Source organism: Crinia signifera, chromosome 4 (genome assembly GCF_055691185.1).
Source record: "Crinia signifera chromosome 4, ASM5569118v1, whole genome shotgun sequence".
Classification (NCBI taxonomy): domain Eukaryota; kingdom Metazoa; phylum Chordata; class Amphibia; order Anura; family Myobatrachidae; genus Crinia; species Crinia signifera.
Window position 1 is genome coordinate 216,393,710 of NC_139220.1, and position 27,977 is coordinate 216,421,686.

The 27,977-nt window shown below is 43.3% G+C and overlaps 1 protein-coding gene across 1 annotated transcript; it reads right to left on the reverse strand.

The window, feature by feature from the left end:
* Nucleotides 1-262: 262 nt before the first annotated feature.
* Nucleotides 263-27,975, reverse strand: FAN1 (FANCD2 and FANCI associated nuclease 1). The gene is made up of 14 exons (XM_083183766.1): nucleotides 27,819-27,975; nucleotides 26,188-27,443; nucleotides 24,989-25,129; nucleotides 22,725-22,926; nucleotides 21,154-21,387; nucleotides 20,094-20,225; nucleotides 19,730-19,838; nucleotides 19,483-19,602; nucleotides 18,378-18,542; nucleotides 11,412-11,577; nucleotides 7,822-7,925; nucleotides 7,519-7,713; nucleotides 2,667-2,795; nucleotides 263-470 (listed from the first exon to the last, which is right to left on the reverse strand). The coding sequence occupies exons 2-14, from the start codon at nucleotides 27,401-27,403 to the stop codon at nucleotides 333-335; spliced, it is 3,051 nt and encodes a 1,016-aa protein (XP_083039892.1). The 5' UTR covers nucleotides 27,404-27,443; nucleotides 27,819-27,975; the 3' UTR covers nucleotides 263-332.
* Nucleotides 27,976-27,977: the final 2 nt, after the last annotated feature.

Below are 27,977 nucleotides of genomic sequence, written 5' to 3' on the forward strand. Positions count from 1 at the left end.
ACCCGGCCACCCGGAAGGCTGTACACTGCCGGGCATCGCTACGTACAGCGGTGCCGGGCTTCCCCGGTCAAAATAGCGGGGACAAAGGCAGGCTGGTTTAGCGGGGCGCTGCCAGAGGGGCAGGGCGCATTTTTCACTTTAAAAATCGGGCAGGGCGCAGCGCCCCGCTAAAACAGCCTAGCGGGAACACTAAAACTGATATCTATATTGCAGTGTAAAAATACAGCAGCCAGTATTTACCCTGCGCAGAAACAATAAAACAACCCGTTGAAGTTAATTTAATAAAGAAATGTAATTATTACTATGACTCCATGAACTAATTTACACTGTGCTCAGGTAAGTCTGTTACTTTTTGACCCAATGGAAACGACATGGCACACTTCTGCATCTGCACCCATCTTCTTCAGTTCATGTAACCAAACCATCTGCTTGTGTGACAAGCGATCATTGGGACCTTTTACTTCCACCAGCTGCAACACACAGGAACAAGATTTACAGTACACTAAGAGGTGCCCATACACAGTGCGATGATCACACCCATTATGGGCTAGATCTGATCGCATGTGTTGCAATGCGATGCGAATACAGTACAAAAAGTATGTGCAGCACTGTGCGATGAGATGCCCGTGGGAGCGCACATCGCACGGTGCTATTGCACTGTGTATGGGCAGCTTAAGTAATGATATTATACAGCACAATATAAGTATTGCTCATGATGCACTGCAATTCTAAATTACCAAGTAATGAAAGAAATGGGATGATGTGTCAGGGATGCTTAAGGCTTCTCCATAGCTTTGAAGAATCACATGGATTCGCATTCCCATATAGGGGTATATTCATTGCAGCGAGCTATATGACGACCAGTGCCGATAGTTCGCAGTCAGAGTATTCAACACCATCCCCTTCACTCGCCATTTCCACCTCCCTGATTTTTCAGGGGTGTGGTACAGGACTCCGACAGTCATTATCCCGACGTTGGGATCCCGACTGCCCGGAGTCAGACACCATGGCGAGCGCAAAAAAGCACCTTGCGGGCTCGCTGCACTCTCCACGCTGCGGGCACGGTGGCTCGCTATGCGAGCCACCTATTCTATTCTCCCTCTATGGGGGTCGTGGACCCCCACGAGGGAAAATAGCGGGTGGCCATCGGGCACCCGGCTGTCGGCGTTTTGACAGTCGGGATCCCGACTGTCGGGAACCCGTCCGGCACCCATCAAAACAGGCAGTGCTTGCCACAAAATGCAGTCGGCTCGCTGCATTTGCAGCGCATCTCGCCATTTAAGGGGATCAATTACCAAAATGAGCAATTACCAAAATAAGGGCACACAGTGGAGACGCAGCTTTTTATGGGCCACCTATGCCACAGCAGACTTTAAATAGTGAACCAGAAGTTAAATTGAACATAAGCGATCTTACGCGACATTATGTTCGGCTGATATGCAGCCTCTGGGTCAGCACAATAGGGATCTAATATCTGACAGAGAACAGGGGATGTACTGGGTCCTCTTTCAAAGAGCAAACAGCAGTGCTCAAAGAAAAAAACACTTGAAATAAAATATTAAATTATTTCAAGTAATGTCAGCATAGGTCCTCATACTTGGGAGACTAAGAGACTAATACCCCAGTTTGGTTTCCACAGCTTTGAACCCTACTTTATTGGCCAAATTCAAGTAATTGTAAGGTCCTGTTATAACCTCACCCAAATGTGCTTTTGTACACATATATGTAAAAGTACATCATATATTGCTTAATGTGGTATATGTACTACGCCTTGGAAAAAGACAAAGTAGATGGACATACTAACCAAAGAGCTCCTAAAATGTAATTTTTCTAACACGGGTGGATGTACTATACTGGCATAGATTGTGCCAATACATCTCTTCCTGCGCCTCTGTACCAAGATAAAGTAGAAAGCCCTAGCAACTAGTTGTATCGAGTGCTAGAGTGCGTGGGATGAAAACTCCCTTCGCTGGTGAGCCCTGCACTGTGTCTCACACAGCCCGCTCCACTGGGTATGTGCAAAATCTTGCTAGCATTAAGGGATCCCCTTGCATCCCACAGCCAGTACCAGTGCTGTCCCTGCCATGATGAATGGGCAACAAATACAACTGTGGATGTCTATAGTTGTGGGAGTAGTCAGTGCTAATGACCGCTCATACATTTCCCGGTACATTGGCGTATGGTCTTGGAGATCGCAGCACAGAATGACGGCAGGCGCATTGTGCCCTTGACATTTGTCTGTGATTACTGCCACTACACATGGGGAGAAGTGCACATTGGGGGTTATTTTGGTTCACTCCTTCTGATTAAATTCCTTCTTAGATGGACAAAACCATGTACACTGCAGGTGGGGCAGATGTACAGTGTGCGGTGAAAATTAGATTTGGGTTATCTAATTAGTTATTTTGTTTCTGTGCAGGGTAAATACTGACTGCTTTATTTTTACACTGCAATATAGATCTCGCTTTGAAGTAAAACACCACCCAAATCTAACTCTCTCTGCACAAGTGCACATGGTTTTGTCCACCTAAGAACGAATTTGTCAGAAGGAGTGAACCAAAATAACCCTCATTGTCCCTTTTTTTTCTCCCAGGCTTAGTACATCTACCCTTTGCCATGTTAGTGTAACAGCAGACATCTAACAGCTAAATACAAATGCTCTTTACCTTACATGTTTTCTTCTGCGCATTCCATACCACTAGATCCGGGAGCCCTCCTGTGCAGTGGCGGATACCTTTGGACATTTTCCTGCATATGCCACTTAACAAGGATCCACCGAGACAAGACACCAGGCTCTACAAGGAGAATGAATGAGAAAAAAAACAATCGTATTACATTTTAAAAAGGATTATTCAAACTGTAATATGCTTAAAGATTTTCAGTGATAACCCACAAAGATATTCAGTTGGCAAATATACATTCACTTCAGGGCAAGTGCATTCTCCGGAAACTATTTACAGCGCTTCATTTTTCCACATTTGTTATGTTTCAACCTTATTCCAAGATGGAATCAATTATTTTTGTCCTTCAAACATCTACACACACACACACACACACACACACACAATACCCCATAATGGCAACATGGAAAAAGTGTTTTTGGAGATTTTTGCTTAATTTATATATATAAAAAAATCACATGTAAATAAGTATTCACAGCCTTTGCTCAATACTTTGTTTATGCACCTTTGGCAGCAATTACAGCCTCAAGTCTTTTTGAATATGATGCCACAAGCTTGGCACACCTATCTTTAGACCGTTTTGCCATTCCTCTTTGCAGCACCTCACGAGCTCCATCAGGTTGGATGGGAAGCGTTGGCGCACAGCCATTTTCAGATCTCTCCAGAGATGTTTTATCAGATTCATGTCTGGGGCACTTAAGGACATTCACAGAATTTTCCCAAAGCTACTCCTTTGATATCTTGGCTGTGTGCTTAGGGTCGTTGTCCTGCTGAAATTTGCATCCCGTCTGCGGTCAAGAGCTCTCTGGAGCAGGTTTTCATCCAGGATGTCTCTGTACATTGCTGCAATCATATTTCCCTCTATCCTTACTAGTCTCCCAGTTCCTGCCACTAAAGAAGATCCCCACAGCATGATACTGCCACCACCATGCTTCACTTTAGGGATGGTCTGGTGTTGAGCGGTGTCTAGTTTCCACCAAACATGCCAAAGAGTTCAATCTTTGTCACATCAGACCAGAGCATTTTGTTTCTCATAGTTTAAGAGTCCCTCAGGTGCATTTTGGCAAACTCCAGGCGGGCTGTCACTTGCTTTTTACTAAGGGGTGGCTTCCGTCTGACCACTGTACCATACAGACCTGATTGGCAGATTGCTGCAGAGATGGTTTTCCTCTTCTCTTTACAGAGAAACGCTGTAGCTCTGATTCTTGGTCACCTTCCTGACTAGGGCCCTTCTCCCCCGATCGCTCAGTTTAGACAGCTGGCCAGCTCTAAGGAGATTTCTGGTGGTTCCAAACTTCTTCCATTTACAGATGATGGAGGCCACTGTGCTCATTGGGACCTTCAAAGCAGCAGATATTTGTCTACCTTTCCCCAGATTTGTGCCTTGAGACAATCCTGTCTTGGAGGCCTACTGACAATTCCTTTGACTTGGATTGTGCTCTGACATGCACTGTCAAGAATGCGACCTTATATAGAAGGGTGTGTGTGGCTTTACAAATAACGTCCAATCAACTTAATTTACCACATTCGGACTCCAATTAAACTGTAGGAACATCTCAAGGATGATCAGTGGAAACAGGTTGCGCCTGAGCTCAATTTGAGCTTCATGGCAAAGGATGTGAATACTTACGTGATTTCTTCGTTTTTTTTATCTATATAATAAGTTGAAGAGTCTGTGTGCGTGTGTGCGTGTCCGTCGCATTGCGGACACACCGTGGCACTCAGACACCAAATTCGGCAAAAAGATACCTCTGGACCCGGTGGTGTGCACCTCGAAGCCGTTTTTGGGAAATTTCACTTCGAAATTTAAAAAACACCAAGTTGTAATTTTCCTTCATTGATGTTCTTGGGAAAAGATCGATGATCTGGGAAACCGTTTGCGAAGGAACAACTCCACACCTGATTTCATTGCTGTCATTGAGTATGAATGACACATTCTAACATTATGGTGAAGGCTTTAAACAATTAGGAAATAATTGAGGATATACATAGACCACACAACACACACATACACATTGTACATGCACACACACACAGTACACCACATACGCACACATAGCACACAACACACACATTTATACGTAGAGCACCTTACACACTTACACATTGGACAGATACACACACACAACACACCACATGCAGTACAATACAAATCCATACACACAACAACACACACCCAAAAACAGTACAACAAACACACAGAACACACACACTTAAACATTGCCAGGATACGCAAAGCACACTACACACACGTAGCACACATCACAAACTTACACATTCGGCAGATACACACAACACAACACACACAGTACAACACACACCCAAAAACAGTACAATACACAAACTTAAACATTGCACAGATACACACAGCACACTACACACACACACACACACACAGATTTATGCATAGCACACCTTACGCACTTACACATAGGGCAGATACACACAACACACACACATAACATACCTCTAACAGCACAACACACACCCAAAAAACAGTACGACACACACAAAACACACACTTAAACATTGCACAGATACACAAAGACACAACACACACATACTGTATATACGTAGCACACCTCACACACTTACGCATTGGACAGATACATACAATACAACACACACAACCACATACACTACAACACACACACAAAAACAGTACAACACACACAAACACACAGAACACATAAAAAATAATTTGCCGTTTATTTAACCGCCTGTACTGGCAAATAAAAACTGTACCGAATGTACCGTTTCTACTTTGTTCCCCATATCCGTCTCTCCAGTCTTCCAGCCTGTCACTGCGCTCCCCGGCCAGTTGCACTGAGAAATCTTTGTCCTGGCCAATGCACCCATTGATCAATACAAAGTGGGTACACTGCACTCACCCTGTTAGTCAGTTGGATGTTAGGCACTACTCTGCCTTAAGGGTTTCCCAGACTCATTTGGTTCACAGATAATGTTTGGTTGATGGGCATGAGCGCTGCATGTATTTGTTTGAATGTTATGAGTGTAAGAAGTTGAAGAATAAGACTGAGATGAAGATTTGTCACGTTATAGTGTACAATTTACTCAATAAATCGTGAAAAAAATCCTACTTTCATTTCTTGATTGTACTTCTATGTACACTTACATTTTTTACACTTTGTAAACTGGCAATTCTTTTTCTCAGTCTTATTCTTCAACTTCTTAAACTCCAAACCTTATCAATGCATCCATTGATGATTGTGATGGCTGGATCAGTGGATTGGCCCGGCGGGTGTAGGGAAGAATTTGGCCCATTGCACCCATTACCAGTGGTGCGGATAGTGTGCGTCGCGTCATGACATTATGTGGCCAGGCGGACCTGCTCCCACATTCAGGGGCTGCCCCACTGTTTGGTAGAGATGCTAGGTGCATGTGCTTTACAGATCCCCAGACCTCAGAGACTGCTGCAGGCAGGTTCGGTGAGGGGAGTGGCAGTGGCAGGGAGCAGTGAATTTTTAATTAATTATGGTGCGGTAAGTAACGCCCACTTTGGACCCCACACACTCAGCGCCTGCAATTACACACCCTAGAAACTGTACCATTGAAAGTATAGAAATTGAGGTGTGGACATGTCCCTTTCTGATTTTGTACCGATTTCTGACCCTCAGATGTTGGAGGATATGTCATACATTAGGTGCTAAATCTCAGGAGTGGATGTGGAATTCATCAACACATACAAGTTTTCAACTCAGGAGCGTTGTGTTTCAAACAACACCACCACATCTGATTTCATTGTCATCGAGTATCAATGCAAACACATTCTAACATTATGGTGGAATCTATAACAAATTACAATCTTAGGTCTTTGTCACAGCATACTGTAAGATGACATTTTTCAGCAATTTTGGCAATAAAGAAACCCCAAGATTTTCCCGGACAACGCCGGGAGGGTCAGCTAGTTTTTAATAAATATGAAAAAAAAAATCTCTAAGAAACTTTTTTTCACTCTGTTAATATTATGTGTAGAATTTTGAGGGAAAAAAATAATTTATTACATTTTGGAATAAGGCTGTAGCATAACAAAATGTGGAAAAAGTGAAGCGCTGTAGTTATGCCTTTTGCAGGGTTCCATTGACAGTACATATACAGTACTTTTTATATCAGGCAGAGACATCTACTGCCCAATGCATCAACCCCACTGACAGTACACACATTATTACACTACCCTGGCTATGATCCTCTGCTGCTACCCACTGACATACTGTATGTCAGTACAAATACCACCCCTAGAAAGGATACCGAGCTGCCCAGGTCTCACTGTCCTGAGCATTACACTGTGACCACACTGATCATCTATAGCACCTATGCCCTGCCCTGTACCAGTCACTTATGTCTGTTTGCTCCAAAACCCTCATCCTGTAACCTGCCACAGAAGCCTACTCCAGCTAGCGTCCTCCGTTTAGGACTCCCACATACTCCTTCCTAGCCCCAGTCCTCCATGGCCATATACCCTACAGACCAGGTACAGCCCCAGCATGTCCCCATCATTATCCCTTTCTGGGTGGTGACAACAGGGAGGAGCTCTCTGTCCCTCCTCTGCCAGCTCTCCGCCCAGAATGCATTCCCAGGCTCCTTAGTCACGGCCCATGGCGCAGCCGCGCAGTGTGCTTATGAGTCAGATCAATTCATAAAGCAAATGGAGCAGGCCGCGCTGGCACCCTACACCGTGTAGCACCTTCTACAGCTGTATACCAAGTGTAATAGCCGTGCGGGCCCTGCTTATCTGTAATAGGGTTTTTATAAATTAGTAATTTTCAAGTCTTATATTACATAACCACACTTTATCCCTCCCACCTAAAAGGAATACCTGGGCCTGCTGTAGAGAGGAGAAGCGTTCCCAGTTTACAAGCGCAGCCGCTTCACCTTCATGCACATTCCAGACCTCAGCCATCAGATCATGCAAGACCTCAGGGGGAGATTCCAGGAGAAGACGGAGCCGATCTTCAATGGCCTCCTTTCTGTTCTTATAAAAACTGTCTGTGTAGAGATCCAGGGGAAATGCCTGCAAAATAGTTATACCTGGCTTTTAGCAGTGGGGGGGAAATTGGAAACCTGTGTATCACGCAGAAAAAAAAATCTGGACAGTTTCTTAAGGTTTAATGAAAAATACCTGATAGGCGTTTCGGAAGACATCAGAAATCCCCTCCATGAAGACTATATCCCACATGAACAAGCCATAGAGAGTACAGAAAGTGGATCCTTCCCCATGAATTCCTGAAGAGGAAAAATTATTTGATAAAAGTCTGCCACATACAGATTTCAGTGTAAGTACTGTAGCACGTCAGGCATATACAGAGCCAGTGATCACATTACATTCAGCAGTAGTGCCAGCCCATCTGATTGGATTGCTTTTTGTTCCGTATGTTGTCACCATTCTACAAGTCCACTGCACAGCAGAGTACTGGTGCAAGTCTGAGCGCGGTATTCAATGAGCCTGATTCGCCAGGTTTTTATGGCGAATTTGTGCTGTTTGGCGAATTTTTGACAATAACGGTGAATCACCCTATTCAATGACCACATGGCGAATACATTTGAAGGTTTTTTTCTCCATGATTCACCGAGTGGCAATCGCTATCTTTTTATGGAGAAGTGGAATGTGAACTTTTAAAATAAAGTGTTTTGTTTTTTACATTTGGTGTCAAAAAATCAGGAATTTTATTCTGAGGAGGGGCATGCTATTTTTATTCATGTGCTGTAAGCACATGAATATATATTTAATTTTAAAAAATATATATATATTTTTTTTTTTACACAGCAGCCAGCAGGGGGCGCCGGAGCCGAGCCGCTCATTAGATATTCATATATTCACTGCACCCTATCATTACGATCGGGTGTAGTGAATATACGCGGTCCCCTGCTGGCACCCCCGGGGGGCAGCCTGTGCTGCCTGGCACCCGGGGAGCCCACCTCCCCCCCCACATACGCTCTGGGGCAGGCAGAGAGACTTCCATCTCTCTGCCTGCCACTGTCCTCAGGCTCCCTGCGGCGTTCGCCGCAGGAGCTCATATTCGCCGGTCAGGGGCAGCGAGCCCCTGACTCGTTGAATACCGGAGCCGGCGAGGCTCCAGAACGTGGCGAATGTGCAGCGAATCCTAAACAGGATTCGCTGCACCTCGCTGGTATTCACATTGAATACCGCCCTGAGTGTCTGCAGGACAGCTAGAATAATACCACTAGCCCTGGACATATATGTATACATTGGTCTCATGATAAAATGTAGTAATATTAAAGCATGCTCCACCGACCAGCGACCATTCAGGGGCTGAAAACGGGAGCGCGCACCCGGCGATTTATTGCTGGTGCACACTCCCTTTGCTGGCAATATGGTCGCTCAGGGACCATATTTCCAGCGATATTTGCAATAATCGCCCCCGTGTGTACGCACCATCACAGAGATTCTGCAGCCTCCCCAGGCAGTCTGCCCACCCTGATCAGTCCAGCAGCTCTACATGGGCCTTGCACACCTGCAAGTGCTGGTTAGCCCTGTGTGAGGCCAAACATCTGAACTGGGCCTCAACTTTAACAACTGGAAGTTTTCCTGTTTCTAAAAGGTATAAGACAAGAACCTGGGACAAATATACCTGCCCTCAAACACTATTCCAGTGTTCTGGTCACATAACATATTCTTCTAAGTTTGGTGCACAGATGTATCAGTTACGGGCAGATTTATTTTAATACGCAGATGTTGCTAATTATTCAATAGTGATATCCAGGAAATCTGTTGCCCAAGTTTAGGAAAAGCTGGTGTAGCTTATACAATGTAGTTGAGTCTAAAAGACAACTCTATTGGTGCGTACACACGGGGCGATTATAACATATATTGCTGGAAATATGGTCGCTGAGCGACCATATTGCCAGCGATGGGAGTGTGCACCGGCGACAAATCGCCGGGTGCGCGCTCCCGTTTTCTGCCCGTAGTGAGCTTGCTCCTGTGACCAGCTGATTTCCACTGCTGGGCTCACCCGGCACTTTCTTTTTCATCAGCTACTATCTCTGGTCGCTGATGCAAACGGGACACCAATATCGCTCGGCGATATAATCGCCCCGTGTGTACAGGGCTTATCAAAAGTTTATCTCCTATAAATAACAAAAGAGGTCAAGAAAAAAGGTCTACCATCAGATAATAAATATACAAACATAATATAACCAGCAGGAAACTACACCTTCTACAGTAGCTCACATTGGACCTTATTTTGGTCCACACGCAAAGCTGCAAATTTCACAGCTTTGCTTGTGGATTAAATGCCGACCACCTGACAACCAACCCCCCCCCTCGCTCGCCGAGTTCTCTAGCATGGTTGACTTCTACAGCACTCGCAGCTGTAAGACACCTCCCTGGTGTCTTACATTTGCGGGTGGGCAGCTGACATCTGTTGACGTCAGCTGCCTGCGTCACAGGCGCATTTGCATGGGAATGCCAATGAAATGCTGGGGGTTCCCATGGGTGCAACCCCTCGCCGCCGCAGTCTCCTGGTCGCCCTGCAGGTCGAATGGGCTGGCTAACAAGCAGTTTGCCATGTCACACCAATCGTCTGCACATGCGCATATGCTCAACATTACTCCCCCGTGCGAACGTACAGAGCAGAATAAGAGCGTACAGAGCAGAAGGGCATTGTCCCATTTCTATGATAAGACACCTGTCCCTTCTCACAGGCATCTGCTCTCTGTTCTACTCTAATAAATTGAGTGATCAGATCATCACACACATAATATTTGGTAGTTGAAGCTGCTGCCTCTGGGCAAGTATGGCAAATTCAGTTATACCCCTTATACTGCATGGTGTGCCTGCAGACCAAGTACAATCTAATTATATATACACTACTGCTAATGTGGTATACCAAGAGTCACTCTTGGTTACAATAGCAGGACTAAGTAATATATGTATGTGATTTTTTTTCCTTTCTTACTGAACAGAAAAGGAAAAAAAAAAAAAAAAAAACTTCAAGATTTCTTCCCAGCTATACCTTTTACCAATTAGTGGTGCACACCTTGAAATTACATTTAAATTAAGAACATTTAGGAGGAAATTTAGTATAGGTCAATAGGTGTTAATTTGATTGTTTCTCTGTGATTTGGCGTCAATTTTGACACACCAATTTGCTGCAATATACCAAAAGTCATCTATTACATGGGTGCAAATAAATATCCCGGCTTTAGTAAATCGATCAAAATCGCACAAAAAACTAAATTTCAATGCCAGGGTGCATACATCATAGCAGTGAGACAAACTTCAAGGGACCCCCCTACCATGATATTAAACCACCTCAAAACTGGTCAGGCCAGGGCCTCCAATTCCTCAGGAGGTAGGGATCCGCAACAAATAAAGGGGTACCCCCATCCAAGGAATTCCCCAGGCTTGAGCTGAAGGCTATGCCCTGAACCCCTGGTGCTGGTGGGTGCAGGGGTCATGGTGTAAAATAAATAACTAAGACAGCATGCTGGTCCTTAGAGAACCACAAGTATGATTTTGTCTGGACATTAATGGTCAGTCTGGCCCTGATTGTCTGCATGCCCATTATTCTAGATCTTTCCTTAATTTCTCCACCCTAAGCTTAACGAAAAAAGGCAACACTTTATGGGTGCAACTGGATAAACACAGCATTAACAGTCATGTGCATAATAAAATATAAGGAATATATGTGTAAAGAGATAAAAGGTAAAAAAAAAAAGGTAATATAAAATTAGCAATCAGAAACATACCTTGGTTAAAGCCGAGATCCCTATAATGAGCCAATGCCAACTCCTCAACTGAACACATGACAGTGGAAAGAGTTATGTCGTCTCCCACCTCCTCAGCAACGTTCTCCATAAGAAATACAGATTTCCCCATACCAGTCTGAGGGTACATCTTGCCTTTGATGGTTACCTGCCCCCCATTAGAGAAATGTTTTCTCACCACACTTAAGAAGATCAGCACAGCATGTATCTAAGAGGGCACCTACAAACTCATCCATATATATATATATATATATATATATATATATATATATATATATATATATATATATATATATATATAGCCTCAATACGCTATGCAGCGTGAGATGCCCAGCACGAATGAACAGTCATGGTCCTATACAACATATTTTTTGGGTTAAAATACATCTTAGGCATGCAAATATATATATCGTGTGTGTGTGTGTGTGTGTGTTATATATATATATATATATATATATATCTCCATCCATATCTGGAGCGGAACAGAACTTATATTGGGAAAAAAGCTAGTTTCATACCTTTTTACCACTCAGTCGCACACAATATACAAGTGCCATGTATTATATTAACCCCTTCCCGACATTTGACGTATATATACGTCGTGGCCGGGATGTACTTCCCGACACATGACGTATATATACGTCATGACTTTAAACTGTCCCCGCGTCTATAGACGCGGGGACAGAGGGACGATGTCTGCTGTCCCTGACAGCAGACATGTCCCTGCATGCCCAGGGGGGGCTGCGATGCCGCCCCCCCGTCGGCGATCGCTGTGATTGGCTGTTCAGTATGAACAGCCATTCACAGCGTTTTCCTGTGTTACCGGCGAATCAGACGCTCGGTAACACAGGTGTCAATCACCGCCGGGCGTCAGGGGGCATGAGGGGGTCATCGGTGACGACGACACCTCACCCCACCTGCCCCCAAGGCTGTGATTGGTCCGTGGGTCCCACGGACCAATCACAGCCAAGGCGCGTGATTTAAACTAACGGTGACTGCACTGCAGACGCCATTCCAGTCTGGAATTGCGTGCAGAGCGGTCACCGTGCCAATCTGTCGTGATACATACCTGATCCTTGCCTGAAACTTACCTGATCACCGCTGGTAGCGTGCTGCCAGCAGCTGGATACTTCCTGGATCTTGTGACTTCTGTGTGTGCTGCTGCTGCAGTGTCATAGAGTCACAGATCGTGAGAGATAGGGACAGATAGTGACAGAGAGTGATAGAGAGTGCTATATTTTGTGTCTGCTGCACCCCCTTTTGTGCTGATCACTATATCTGAGGTGATCAGCAACTTTTTGGGGGTGCAGAGGTTTTTTTTTAATATATATACCTGTCAGTTGCAGCAAAGGTTGTGCTGCCTGTGCAACTGACTGCTGCCCCCCCCTGCTGCCCCCCCTTTTGTGCTGATTGTGCTGATTAATTAACTGATCAGCAACTTTTTGGGGGTCCAGGGTTTTTTTTTTTATATATATATATATATATATATATATATATATATATATATATATATATATATATATATATATATATATATATATATATATATATATATATATACCTGTCAGTTGCACCAAAGGTTGTGCTGCGTGTGCAACTGACTGCTGCCCCCCCTGCTGCCCCCCCTTTTGTGCTGGTCAGTTTAAATTAATTAATCAGCAACTTTTTGGGGGTCCAGGTTTTTTTTTTTATATATATACCCTGTCAGGTTGTGTGTCTGCTGCCCCTCACTGCTAATCAGTGTTGCATCACTGCATCACTGATCTGCAGTTTTTTTTTTTTTGGAGAGTGCAGTGGGGTTTTGTTTTTACACCCACGTTGCTTGTGTGGGTGTCCTGTGGCCGCTGAGCGCTGATCAGTGACGTACAATCACTGAACAGCATTTTTTGCACAGGGTTGATATTTTTTTTTCTGCAGTTTTTTTAAATTGTTTTTTTTTTGGAGAGTGCTGTGGAAATTTTTTTAAATTGTTTTTACACCCACGTTGCTTTTGTGGGTGTCCTGTGGCCGCTGATCAGTGACGTACAATCACTGAACAGCATTTTTGGCACAGGTTGATATCATGTTTTTTCTGCAGTTTTTTTTAAATTGTTTTTTTTTTTGTTTTTACACCCACGTTGTTTTTGTGGGTGTCCTGTTGCCTTTGAGCGCTGTTCAGTGACGGACGTTACTGACCAACATCTGTGCTCAATTTTTGGCGCAGGACCTTTTTTTTTTTTTTTTTTAACCCCTTCAAATTTTTTTTTTTTTAATTGGGATCAAATTCCTGTATAAAGTGTTTTTTTTTTCTGCACTACATACACACTACACACTACATACCCCCCGTGTTGAATTAAAGTTTGTACCCCCCCTACACTATACACGTGTTGAAACATTACACTTACAGAAACACAAAAATAAAAATGTCATCCCAAATGTCATCCCAAATGTCATCCCAGTCATCCAGAAGAATGTATTCAGCGGAGGAGGCATATGCCATGCTTGCCTCTGACTCTGACACAGCCAGTGATGCAAGCGGGGAATTTGAAGGATTCGCCTTAAGCTCCTCTTCCTCCTCTGCTGATGAGGGACCCCCTCAAAGACGCCCCCGTAGAGCAGCTGAGACCCCCCCCCAAATGATTGATCCCGTATGGACCCCACCACCAGACAATTTTGAGCCCCAGGTTCCTGAGTTTTTGGCCATCCCAGGAATCCAATTTGATTCAACAGGTCTCAGAGAAATTGACTTTTTAAAATTATTTTTCTCTGATGATTTTATAAATTTTATGGTGGACCAAAGTAATTTATATGCCCAGCAGTTTATTGCTCAAAACCCCACGTCATCATTTGCTAGGTGGACCCCTGTAGATGCAGTAGAGATGATGACGTTTTGGGGTCTGGTGTTACATATGGGCATAGTAAAAAAGCCAGAAATTAGGCAATATTGGAGTACAGATGTTCTGTACAGCACCCCATTTTACCGTATGGCCATGACTCGGGCTCGTTTTGAGATAATCCTTAAATTTTTACATTACACCGATAATACACTGTGCCCACCCAGAGATGATCCCACCTTTGACCGGCTATTCAAAGTCAGGCCGGTCATTGATCATTTCAGTGCCAAATTTGCAGAGATGTACATCCCTGAAAAATTTATTTGTATTGACGAGTCCCTTATACATTTTAAAGGAAGGGTTAAATTCCACCAGTACCTTCCCAGTAAGAGGGCAAGGTATGGCATAAAAATGTATAAGCTGTGTGAAAGCACCTCAGGGTACACCCACAGGTTTAGGGTATATGAAGGTAAGGATTCAAGAATTGAACCGCCAGAATGCCCCCCCTCCCTCGTAGGTGTTAGTGGCAAAATTGTCTGGGATTTAGTGCACCCCTTCCTGGATAAAGGTTATCACCTCTATGTGGATAACTTTTACACTAGCATTCCCCTGTTTAAGGCCCTTGGTTCAAGAGGTACAGCAGCTTGCGGTACTGTGCGTAAGAACCAAAGAGGCCTCCCAAAAACGCACATTGCCCAAGTAATGAGAAGGGGTGAAAGCAGGGGAATATGCACCGAAAATATGTTGTTGGTCAAATATAAGGACAAGAGGGATGTCCTTATACTGACAACAATTCATGGAGACAGTACCACCTCCATCCCTGTACGAGGTACCAGTACCCACACCTCAAAACCTAATTGTATCCTAGATTACAATAGGTACATGGGCGGAGTGGATCTTTCAGATCAGGTACTGAAGCCGTACAGTGCCCTGCGGAAAACAAAAATCTGGTACAAGAAGCTGGCCGTGTATATCATCCAGATGGCACTGTATAACGCTTACGTGCTATTCCGTTGTACCAGCCAGAGGGGGACATTTATGCACTTTCAAGAGGAAGTCATAAAGGGCCTAATATTTGGGAACCAGCAGGCAGAGGGCCCCAGTACTTCTAGTACTGGCCCCCGTATTGTACCAGGGCAGCATTTTCCGAACGAAATCCCCTTCACTGCAAGAAAGGGCAGGACACAAAAAAGGTGCAAAGTTTGCTATAAAAAGGGAATAAGAAAGGAAACTATTTTCCACTGTGAAACTTGCCCCGACAAACCCGGCCTATGTATAAAGGAGTGTTTTAAAATATACCACACATCTATGGATTATTAGGTTCATCATGTCACCGTGCTTCGGGGGTCTTGCTAATGCCACATAGCACCCACCATTCATTCCACCAGAATCTGAGCTGCAAAATCCAAAAATCACTCCTTCCCTTCTGAGTCCTGCCATGCACCCAACTGGTATTTTTTGGTCACATATGAGGCATTGCCATACTCGGGAGAAATTGGGGCACAGATTTTGGGGTGCTTTTTCTCCTTCATACCTTCTGAAAATGATAAATTTTGAGCCAGAACTGCATTTTTGTGTAAAAAAATTTAATTTTTCATTTTCACTGCCCAGTTGTATCAAAATTGGTGAAACCCCTGGGGGTTTGAAATGTACACTATACCCCTAGATGAATTCCCTGAGGGGTGTAGTTTGCAAAATGGGGTCACTCGTGGGGGGGTTCCACTGTATTGGTGCTTTGGGGGTCTTGCTAATGCGACATAGCACCCACCAACATTCCACCAGAATCTGTGCTGCAAAATCCAAATATCACTCCTTCCCTTCTGAGTCCTGCCACTTTTTGGTCACACATGAGGCATTGCCGTACTCGGGAGAAATTGGGGCACAGATTTTGGGGTGCTTTGTCTCCTTCCTTCCTTGGGAAAATGAAAAATTTTGAGCCAGAACTGCATTTTTGTGTAAAAAATGTAATTTTTCATTTGCACAGCCCAGTTGTATCAAAATTGGTGAAACCCCTGGGGGTTTGAAATGTACACTATACCCCTAGATGAAATCCCTGAGGGGTGTAGTTTGCAAAATGGGGTCACTTGTGGGGGGGTTCCACTGTATTGGTGCTTGGGGGGTCTTGCTAATGCGACATAGCACCCACCAACATTCCACCAGAATCTGAGCTGCAAAATCCAAAAATCACTCCTTCCCTTCTGAGTCCTGCCATGCACCCAAATGGTATTTTTTGGTCACATGTGAGGCATTGCCGTACTCGGGAGAAATTGGGGCACAGATTTTGGGGTGCTTTGTCTCCATCATTCCTTGTGAAAATGAAAAATTTTGAGCCAGAACTGCATTTTTGTGTAAAAAATGTAATTTTTCATTTGCACAGCCCAGTTGTATCAAAATTGGTGAAACCCCTGGGGGTTTGAAATGTACACTATACCCCTAGATGAATTCCCTGAGGGGTGTAGTTTGCAAAATGGGGTCACTTGTGGGGGGGTTCCTAAATTTTAGCATCTTATGGTGCCTAGAAACCTACATGGTGCCTAAAAAATAATCTCATAAAAAGGAGGCTCCAAAATCAAGTAGGTGCTCCTTCTATTATGAAGCCTGTGGTTTGGTCAACGTGCACACTAGGGCCACATATAGGATATTTATGAAAACAAAAGAATTGGGGGAATCAATTTTTAGTCACATTTCTCTAGTAAAATCTACTGTGTTCCTTAGAAAAATGTATTAAAATTGCAAATCTGCAAAAAAAATGAAATTTTGAAATTTCACCTACACTTTGTTTTAATTCCTGTGAAACACCTAAAGGGTTAACAAACTTCCAAAATGCTGTTTTGAATACTGTGAGGGGTGCAGTTTTTGAAATGGCATCATTTATGGGGGTGTCTCACATACAAGTCCCTCAAAGTCACATCAGAACTGAACTGGTCCTTAAAAAAATCAGTGTTTGAAATTTTCTTGAAAATTTGAGAATTTGCTATTCATATTGTAAGCCTCCTAGTGTCCAAAAAAATTAAAAGGAAGTTGAAATAATGATGGAAACATAAAGTAGACATATGGTCTATGTTAGTTATTAACTATTTTGAGTGGTATGATTATTTGTCTCACAAGCAGAAAATTTAACATTTTGCAAATTGCTAAATTTTCCATTTTTTTACGACATTTTGGTATTTTTCACAAAAAAACACAGACTGTATCGACCCAAATTTACCACTAATTTGAAGTACAATGTGTCACGAGAAAACAATCTCAAAATCACTGGGATAAGTAAAAGCAAAAAAAAGTTATCCCCACTTAAGTGATACATGTCAGATTTGAAAAAAAGGGCTCTGTCAGGAAGGCAAAAACTGGCTGTGTCAGGAAGGGGTTAATCAGTACAATATTCTAGCACGTGCTTGTCATACTGAGTTAGAACCAAGATACATCTTCAGTAAAAAAAAAAAAAAAAAAGGAAGCTAAAAATCCAATCACGGAACACGGCATGTCAAGAGGGGCTGTTTGACGTGACTGCAGTAAATATGAATGAAGACACATCAGTACATGGGCACTCTCTGTGTAAGCTGCTACTAAGAAATCATACTGTCAAGTTACTCTGGGGCAGAGGTATTAAGCCTGGTGAAGAGATAAAGTAGAAGGTGATAATGTACCAGCTAAATCAGCTATGTTTGAACAATTACAGTCAAGGGCCTATACATGTAGCGATTTGCTGAGCCTTCTGAGCGATGCTAGATCGCTTACAGGGCTCAGCAAGATCGCTCAGCACACAGCGATGTGTAAGCAATGTGTGCTGAGCGATCTGTCAGGGCCAGTGTTCTCACCCTGAACCCCAGCAACTAACTACAGTAGATTTATTTAGAATGCTGGTTATTAAGTGCCGGGCAATAGCTACGCACAGGGCCACGCATCACTATATCGCTATGCCCCTACATGGGGAGTGATTTAAGGGCATTTTCTAAGTGATCTAGTCAGACCGCTAAGAAAATGCCGTTAAATCACTAAATGTTTAGGCCCCATTTAGAGTTGATTGGCTTGTGCATTTGCACCTTCCACTTTATCTCCACATTATCTCTTGACCAGGCTTAATACATCTGCCCCTCTGTCACTTAGGAACATTAGGGTTACTTATGCTTCATCTCACATGGGGAACATCCTCTACGGTGATCTCTGGAAGTTTACTGAACATTTTGTGGAACTTCTTGCAGCTTGGAGAGTCCCTCATTCTCACCGCCCGTTGGTACAGGGAAAGCTGATGACCCGTGCGTACATAAGGATCTGCCAAACCTTCCAAAATAAAGACAATTGCCTGAAAGACAGCACAAAACAAATCTGTTAAATAAAATGAATTAAAAAAAAATCCAAATTAATATACATACTATAAAACGCTGAATGCTAATAACATCTGATGACTATATATATTGCAAGCGTACCCAGTGTGGGGTGGACACCTTTCTGCTCTCAAAAAAGTTCATAGCATACATAGAACTGGTGTAAGCACAGGGAAGAGCAGGGCCTTCGGAGAAGGTGGACCAGCAGTACAGAGGCCTTCTAACCTACTAGCCCTATCACCACTGCACATCCTGCACAGTGCTACAGTGACAAACAATTAAAGAACAAACCGCAAATCAAAATCCTGTACAATTCTGCAAGAGTACATACTTGCACCAGCCAATGCAAAGAGCTTGGAGCTGGCAGACACCATGTAACAGACAATCAGGATTTGTTTTGCGGTGAGATTATTAGAATGACATAAATGGTGAGAGAGGCTGCTTGTTTAGGAGTTGCCCTTGTTGTGCAGAGGGCCACACAGCCATCCTTACTACATGTGCCACATGTAGTAAAGACAATACCAATGTAACCTCACTTGAGCACCACATTAAGCCATTCAATAGGCTGAACAGTATTTTAGGAGAAGAAAAAAAAACTTGTATCTAATGACAATGGTTGTTGGACAGTGGTAGGGAGATGAACCAGATGTGATATTTACACACTTGCACAGTGCATCGCTTGTGTTCTACCGCTTCACACAAATCCACGAGAGCAGAAGGAAGTTCACCATGCTATGCACTGGTCAGACCCTGCAGATTTAACAGTGCAAACCTAAAACATCAAAAACTACCTCCACACTAATAAACCGAACTTTCATTCAAGTGTCTCCTACAGACTGGTTTACACTGCACTTTGCTAGAACCAGAGCGGGTTTACCATTTGTTATGGTGAGTGAAGAACACAACTGACATACATACTTTTTGTGTCTGCTTCAAATGCTGATGCAAGTTCAGGACAAGTCGATCCCACCAGCGCCCCCTACAGTTTGGACAATAAACGTCCTGGGACAAAAGTGTTTGCAGCAATTCCACTGCTTCCTGCAAAAGACAGCTTCCATCACATAACAGTCAAGAGCAAGCAAAAGAAAAAACTCAAAGCAGCCTTATCATCAGCACCATTGATGGATTAATAGGAGGTGTAATTAAAGGAGTAAAAAATATTTACCTCATACAAATGCAGCCTCTGAAGGATTTCTACCCCACGTGAAAGGATCCTTGTATACACCCAGCCCACAGTAAAGCAACGCAGATATAATGGCAGCTCTGCATGATAGCTAACAGAAAGAATACAGATACAAAATGTCCACATTGCTGAACATAGCAAACTGATAAAAGTGAAACATGAACAAATGGGTTACACACATGGAAATATACACAGCACATACTTATACATCAGAATCCTGACTAGTATTTATAAACACTTTGTTTTTCAAATGTCACTATCCTATATATCTCTAGCTCACTTATGCCAGGCATCTCCCATTGTAATGTGTACTTACTGTACGAGGACATATCTGTAGGTAACATACCTTAAAGTAGGTTCATTCTTTAGCAGATCCCAGACCTTCTTGGCATCCAGAAATATTAAATGTGCTTCATTCCATTTCCCATTAGTCATAGTGACTACGATGTCTATCAGCTTGTGCATCGCAGATTCATACCTAAGGAGATGCAGAGTGAGCTGGATGTACAACTGACGCCAACACGGACAATAAACAGATAAAGCTTTTCCACATCATTTACCAAGGGCTAGGGTACCCTACCCGTTTCTCCATTGTACCCTAGCAAAAACTGAATTGGATTGGTTGCTAGGGGCAAGCTTTAGTAAATCTTTCCCTATGTGTACATTATGGAGGTATTCAATGTAGGGTCACGACTGTCGGGCTGGCCCGACAGCCATGAAACTGTCCCGTTCTCGGCCAGCTCGACAGTGATTTTGCAGACAGGATTCAATGTCCCACCTGCCGAGCAACCGCGAAGGGGGCGTGGCCGGGAGAACCGGCCGGAAATCGGCGAGCTGCTTGTAAAGTTGGGCCCGTTCTACCGAGATCCCTGTTCAATGCTGTCGGGGAAGACAGCATTGAACAGGGCCCCGTCGGGAATGGCGGCAGGAGATTGAATATCCCCCTAAGTATGCTGACCGCATAATGGGGGTGGCGGTATCCTTACAGATGTGTAATGCTATAGTTATGTGCAGCAACTAACTCACAGGTGTGAGAACTGCGCCCTGCATTGATGTATACCAAAAGAGAAACCAGTAAACTCTTTTGTGAATGCTATCAAACCAAAGTTGTTATGCTGGGGAGAGTTACTACCCTATATACACACACACACACACACACACACACACACACACACAACAGACTTGCTCTAATTAAATCATTTCTCAGCCCATGTATATCCTGATTTTTCAAAACGTCAGGACAAAGCTAACGTACATGCAAACATCTCTAGTTCCACCAAGCCTGGTATAGGGTATTTTGTACTTCTTTCAAATAAATGGCAACTTTCTTTTAGTCTTGGGGAGTCCTATAAATTTACACGTTATAAATGATATCAAAAGGCATAAATCCAAGTCCGCCAACCTACCTGATGAGATCCTCTCTGTCCTGGAATATTCTGCTTGTCCTATGTACAGTGTATGGTGGGAATGTTAATCGTCCCATGTTAACCATGAGGACTGTGGAGAGTAAGGTCTGTCCTCCACTGGCAGCTTCCTCCACCTCCATGGACTCAGTCAAAGAAAACAAGAGAAGGGCTCTAGAAAACACAGCTCTGGGAGATTTGCAGATTCGGACTGCTCGCCCAGCAATGTCTTTTGCTCTAGAAAGAACATATCATAATTAAACACTGCAGAGGAACTAATTCTACTAAATGCACAGATCAAATATCACTGTGATTATTACCATTCCCATGCCTGGAGGGAAACATCTAGTAGGAGTGGCTACACCTGACCGGACTGCGCCGCTTACCGGCTATATAGCTGACAGACATCGCCTCTTCTGTTCATGATAAATATGCAGTAAACCCACTATTCTGCTAGCCGGTCAGAAAGGCTGTATAAATATACATATTATGGCAACAATTCTGTATTAAAAATAAAAGGTATTGTACAGATAAATTGCATCATAAAACAAAAATCCAATTCTATAAGGGTTGTGCATATATGATGATACAGTTTTGTCAAGAAAAGTTAGAGAAATATTTGTACAAAAGTTAGGAAGTCTGATTAAGGCACCTTCAGACATTATTATTCAAACCTGCGGACATAGGGGCTAATTCAGCTTTGGTCTCTAATGTAGTGTTCATTCTAGCTCCCCCTATCTTTGAAACGCCATGCAGTTCCTCTTCCCTGCCTGGTGCGGTATTTCTAGCACAGGTCTTGTTTGCATATCAGTGCTGATATACAGACCACACTGTGCTAGAAGCACTACAGCAGACAGCGACACCCCAGGCAGGGAAGAGGAACTGCATGGGTTTTTAAAGATAGCGGGTGCTAGAATGAACACTATAATGTGTAGTTTTTGCTAATTGCGAGTAGTTAGCAGCCGCCCAGACAGAAAGAAAACCCGTTCCATGTAAACATGCTAGAGAATTGCGAATGGAATACTAAATAGTTACCCACTCGCACATCCATACGCAATTCCTGAATCATCAAAAGGTTTTTGCAGTCTGTGCAATTGTGAGAAGGTCTGAGACTTCCACTAATCTGCAAATGAGACAGGGTGGAAGTGGTCACTGCTGATGTCACAGACTCTAATCAAAAACTCCTGGGCACGTGTGTGTTTTATCCGTCTAACCCAGAAACTAGCAGGTTACCATGGAAATGCAACAGTATGTAAAAGCGGCACATAATAGAACAAATGGATGTACATCTTTTACAGAAGAATGTTCTTTCTACTACAATGCAGACCAATACAATATACCGAGCACCCTCTACATGTAAAATGAAGACACTGGTGACCCATTATATATAAATATCAACTGTTAATGTCAAGCTCATTAACTTATGAAATTCCTTAACAAACATCATTTGGAGGTACTCTATAACAAATATGTATAGATGGAAATTCTCTGGGATGCAGCCACAACCACCCTGTGCTCAGAAATACATAACATCACATACTGTAACATTTACAGGGAAGCAGGTCAATCGTTACTTTTTCAGAATAGAAACAGCAATGCTGGACTGACTCCTCCCCATACTGAATATTGATCGTTGTTTGGAAAGTTTCATGAATTCAGCGAGAATCTGTTGCTTTGGAGCGTTGGGGTTTGCCAAGTGAAATCCCTTCGCCAAGTTCTTTAGCTCCGGTGCAGAGAGTAGATCTAGGGCTTCAGAAAGCTCCTGAAGCTCACAGTCTGGGAAAGCAAAAAAAGAAGTACAATAGGATATTTGAGGAAAGAAACAAACATTTTTAAAACTCCACGTGAAATCCTTCATTACTCTACTTATATACCTTTCTGATGTAACCTGACTCTCCCTCTCCCTCCCCCCCCTCGAGAACTGCTTATGAGGTTTGGCGTCAGAAAGGCATGATATCTATCAAAGATGTTCTTTCGCCCAGGCCTACCTCCTTTCCTTTACGAACCTATAAAATAAATATGGTCTTCCCTGCTCTCACTTTTTTTATGTTTTTACAATTCCAACATTATATCCAATCCTTGGATCAACCTCTACCAATCCCACATCCGCAGGATGGTTTAACTACAATATTTACTTTATGCCGTTCATCAAAATGGAGAATGCATTATCTTTATCCTCACCTTATTGAACAGACTTCCAAACTTGGTCTTCCAGATCTCCCTCACTTCTTAAGCCCACACACTAGAACGATTTTTTGGCCGATATCGGACCGAAGCGCGCTCCCGTGGATCTTTTGCTAAATCTTCTGATCTTACGTGCTGCACGAAAGATCAGAAGATTTAACAAAAGATCCATAGGAACGCACAGAGGAAGAAAAATCTTTGGTAAAGCACAGAAAAAAGGGTACTTATGTAGTATCTGGGCGTCCGATTTTGTGATTGTATGCCTTACCTTAAGGCATACAATCAGATGCGATGCGATGCGATTTTGCATAGGATTCAATGTTAAGAAGGTCCTGTTCATTTCCCCACTATCCAAGTGGGCATAGAGTTGATTTTATTTAGCGTGGCGAGCGCAGCGAGCCACCGAGCCCGAAGCGTGGCGAGCGAACGCATATTTCTTAAAAAGTATTCTGTGTCCGCTCGCCACGCTTCGGGCTCGGTGGCTCGCTACGCTCGCCACAGGTTTATATCCAACTCCATGCCCACTTGGATAGTGGGGAAAGGAAAAGGACCCCTTTTTCCCATTGAATTCTATGTTAAAATGGACTCAGACCATTTTAACATTGAATCCTATGGAAAAATCTTGACCATCGCATCGCATACGATTTGGTCGCATGCGATGCAATGCGATGCGATTTCTAAATCGGACGCCCAGATACTACATAAGTACCGAAAAAAGATTTCAAGTCTAATTTATGCGCACATCTTAAGATCGCAGATCTTTCTAGTGTGTGGGCACCTTTACACGTTTAGATAAAGTTCTCCCATGCATTAAATCTGCACAGCAGGACATGAAGAGCCAGTATGACCTCTTTGCTGCCGCACAGACAGCAGTAATATAGTATGGTCCTACGGGGACCATGAAAAAAAGGTTCTGACAATTTCTCAGTGTCTCTTGGAGCTGCGTATATCACCACTGTAGTTAAGGTTGAAATCAATGGATTTCTATTCAGTTCTGTACGTTCTGAAATGTTCTCATTATATTTACTTTGAAATAAAGTTAGAGAAACTGCTACGGTGGAAACACCTTACACAACTTGTCACAGGGTAATGTGTGATGACCAGGCCGATGATTAGCCAATAGTTTTTATTTGTACGCACATCAGTGAATTCACCCTTTGGCTAGTTTGGTTTCTCAATAGGACACCCGGTGGTTGCTGCAATAGCATGTAGCTGCTATTTTATTGCATCCACCTCTGAATCACCCAAAATAACTGATTAAGCATTAACACTGAGAAAATGCATCTCACAAGGTACCAAGCCTAGGGGCGAGCTGTGCCCTGATGAGTGGCACTTAGATTTGGTTTGCAAGATGCCAGGTACAGCACCCTGCAGCTTGGAGAGCCTCATGGCTTCCTGGTCCCATACCGTCATGTGCTACTGTGCTATTTACTTTTCCCCAATGTTAGCGATTTCAAACCACCTGCAGAAAAAGAGATCCAAGCAGAGCTGGGGGATAGACACCCCACGTCACTGGTATGCGGGAGCCAGACTTGCTGGTACAGTATGCGGGAGACTTTTCAGAATAACATAACAGATCAGAAATAATGGTGTGAAATTATAGCTTGTTATGCCCAACTAATATTATGCCTACAAATGAAGCAGAAAATAATACCTGTTTGCAGAAATCCATTCTGATTCAGTTCTTCAATAAAGGGCATTAAATCTGACCCAATTTCCGAATACTCTATTTTGTTTATTTTTATCCAGTTCATCTTGCGTTGGAATAGCCGTACATACAACTTTTGTGCACCGGCTTTAACAAGAACAATAGGAAGAAGAAGAAAAGAAAGAAGAAAAAAAAAAACAGACAATGAATTAACCACTTTAATAACACAGGAAGAATTAATTATACCCATACATTCTCTTTTCTTTATGCCTAAGTTTTTACTAGGCAATGTAGAATTTGTTAAGTCACATCTAATCTAACTAGACAGGTCCCTCTTACAGCAGGGTTAGAAACCTTATTTCATTACCATTTACAGTTATAAGGCAAACATGTCAAACGTCTAGTGTTCATTCTAGCTCCCACTATCTTTGAAAACCCATGCAGTTCCTCTTCGCTGCCTGGGGTGTCGCTGTCTGCTACAGTGTTTCTAGCACAGGTCTGGTTTGCATATCAGTGCTGATATACAGACTACACCAGGGCTGGGCAACACCGGCCCTCCAGATGTTGATGAACTACACATCCCAGGATGCTTTGCATTAGTTTTGCTATGTGGCCATGCTGAAAGTGATGCAAGGCATGCTGGGGTGTGTAGTTCATCAACATCTGGAGGGCCGGTGTTGCCCAGCCCTGGACTACACTATGCTAGAAGCACTACAGCAGATAGTGACACCCCAGGCAGGGAAGAGAAACTGCATGGGTCTTTAAAGATAGCGGGTGCTAGAATGAGCACTAACGTCATTAATCAAATGGATATTAATAAGCAACTATACTTCCCTGGGCCATGCATTTCCATTGTCTGCCACTGGGCAGCAGCTACTATAAGCCATGGACAGTTCAGAGCTTTTAAAAAAGCAACTGTAAAATGGAGAAACAATGCTGCCCACCCTTCAATATCATCATTGGGCCCAGCGTATAGCCAAAATGTACAATGGCACAGCAAACTCTATATAGTTCTGTGCTGTTGTGATGTGTTGCCTATAGAAGCTATAGGTTGTTTTTTGTAAAAAGGATCTCTCAGGTAAAGTAATTCAATTGGCAATTATTGTTATTCCGGTAAATATTTATGATTTCTTGAAGCTTATTGCAGAACAGATCTCATAACATGACTGAACACATTTTGAAATTACTGTTAAATAAATATTTACCTGAGAGGTCAGAAAACGTTGTTAAAGTATGAGTATCTTCTTCATTAAACAGACTCATATCTTCCTCACTCTCCATCACAGTCTGCAGCACCATTAGGAAGTTCCGCAAGTAGTAGGGCTGCCTTTCATGCTCAGCAGCAAGTTCCTTTATGCTGCCATTATCCAGTTCAGCATGGCTATCTGTATCATTGAAAGGCTTAAGAAATTCATCGAGCACACTCATCTCTTCCATGGGAATGTTGTTTCTGCTGTCCTCAACAGCAGACATGACTGTTTGGTCACCAGGCTTCTGACTGGAAGTGGTAGGAGCAGGAGTATTATTGTGTTTTGCTTTTTTTGAAAAATTGGCTTCCACTACATGGCTTTCATCAACCTTGCGCTTTGTCGTTTCAATGTGCTTGTCTGATATACAGTCTGGTTGTTCCAAAAACACAAGCTCGCCATTGCAAGGAGGCAATAAAACTCTATCATGAACCCTTGGACTGCATTCCTGCTTATTATTAATCTCTGGTTCTTCGCTGTCACCTTTTGGAGACAAAGTTTCTTTGCCAATACATTCTGTATTTCCTCTGATGTATAAGTCACTAGGCGGCAAGTTACTATTACAAGGCAGTGGCTCATCATGTGAAATCTTTGCTACATCACATATGTCAGTTGAACCTAAAAGACATTCCGTATCTTTGTTTGCATCTTTTTTAGCTTGGCGAGTGTGATACCTCCGGGACAGTTTGGATGACAGGCTTCCCAGAGACACAGTGGTCACAACCCTCAAATCTTTAGGAGTCTCTGTTGCAGTAGCATTTTGCTCAAAATAGTGGCTGTCTTGTTTTTTATTCCCTACTATCCGCTCTGACTGGCGTGTTCTAATATCAGCCCTTGTGACTGTTTCCTTGGGTTTTTGTGGCAGCTGAGGGGCTGGACACATGGAAACGGGTTGCACAGAGTTCTGTTCAGACACCAGTATGACATCATGATTCTCTTGTTTTGCTTTAGAGCAGGTCTCATCAATGTGGCGGTTCAATCCAAACCTTGGTACCATCTCCCCACAGAGGGGGCAAGAAAGTTTAGCAGGGGGTGCATTTTTAAAGAGTGCAATAATTGATGGAGACGATGAGTGTTTCTTCGGGGATGGGCTGACTTTAGGAGTCACGCTACTTTTATTTTTAGATAACGACAGACGGGACTTTTTCTTTTCAGGAGTTTTACATTGTGACATTATGAAAATGAAAGTTTTCCTCTAGATGTCAGGATCTGATCTACAACAGAAAAACAGGATCAGTATGTGTCACGCACCAGCCAATCAGCTCTTACCTGTCATTTTTCAAACCCAGTTGCAAACATGCCAGTTAGGAGCTGATTGACTGGTTGTTTATCACTCTCCACTTTATCAAATTTTGTGAAGCTTGATACATCTGTCCCAGTACCAGTCCCTGCCATATTAAACACAGACTATCATATGGTAGCTAGCAGCTGAATCTCTGATCACACATTATCTCAGAAGTAATTGGATGTGTTTGTGTAGTTAGTTACCAGATGTCCCTGATATTCCATCCCAGCGCAGTGCCAGGCCACACTGCATGGTCACTGGCAGTGTCACCCTGTTGTAGCAGTACCAGCTTTGCTCTGCTTACCTGTCATACTCCATGCCCGCCGCCATGTAAGAGGATAATCTCACACACAGCTTTATTCATAAGCACAGCAGCGCTGGGGCCGCAGTGAGTGGTCTGATAACAACTTGGAAGGCTCGTTTTGAGCTGTTACACAGGAACCTTTGTGTAGGTTGCTGTTTC

Coding starts and splice junctions, on each gene's coding strand:
- FAN1 (XM_083183766.1), bottom strand. CDS start 27,403: ATGTCACAATGTAAAACTCCTGAAAAGAAAAAGTCCCGTCTGTCGTTA. Junction 22,927..24,988: donor GAATGGATTTCTGCAAACAG/GTATTATTTTCT, acceptor TTGCTTTCCCAG/ACTGTGAGCTTCAGGAGCTT. Junction 7,714..7,821: donor TCTTCCGAAACGCCTATCAG/GTATTTTTCATT, acceptor ACTATTTTGCAG/GCATTTCCCCTGGATCTCTA.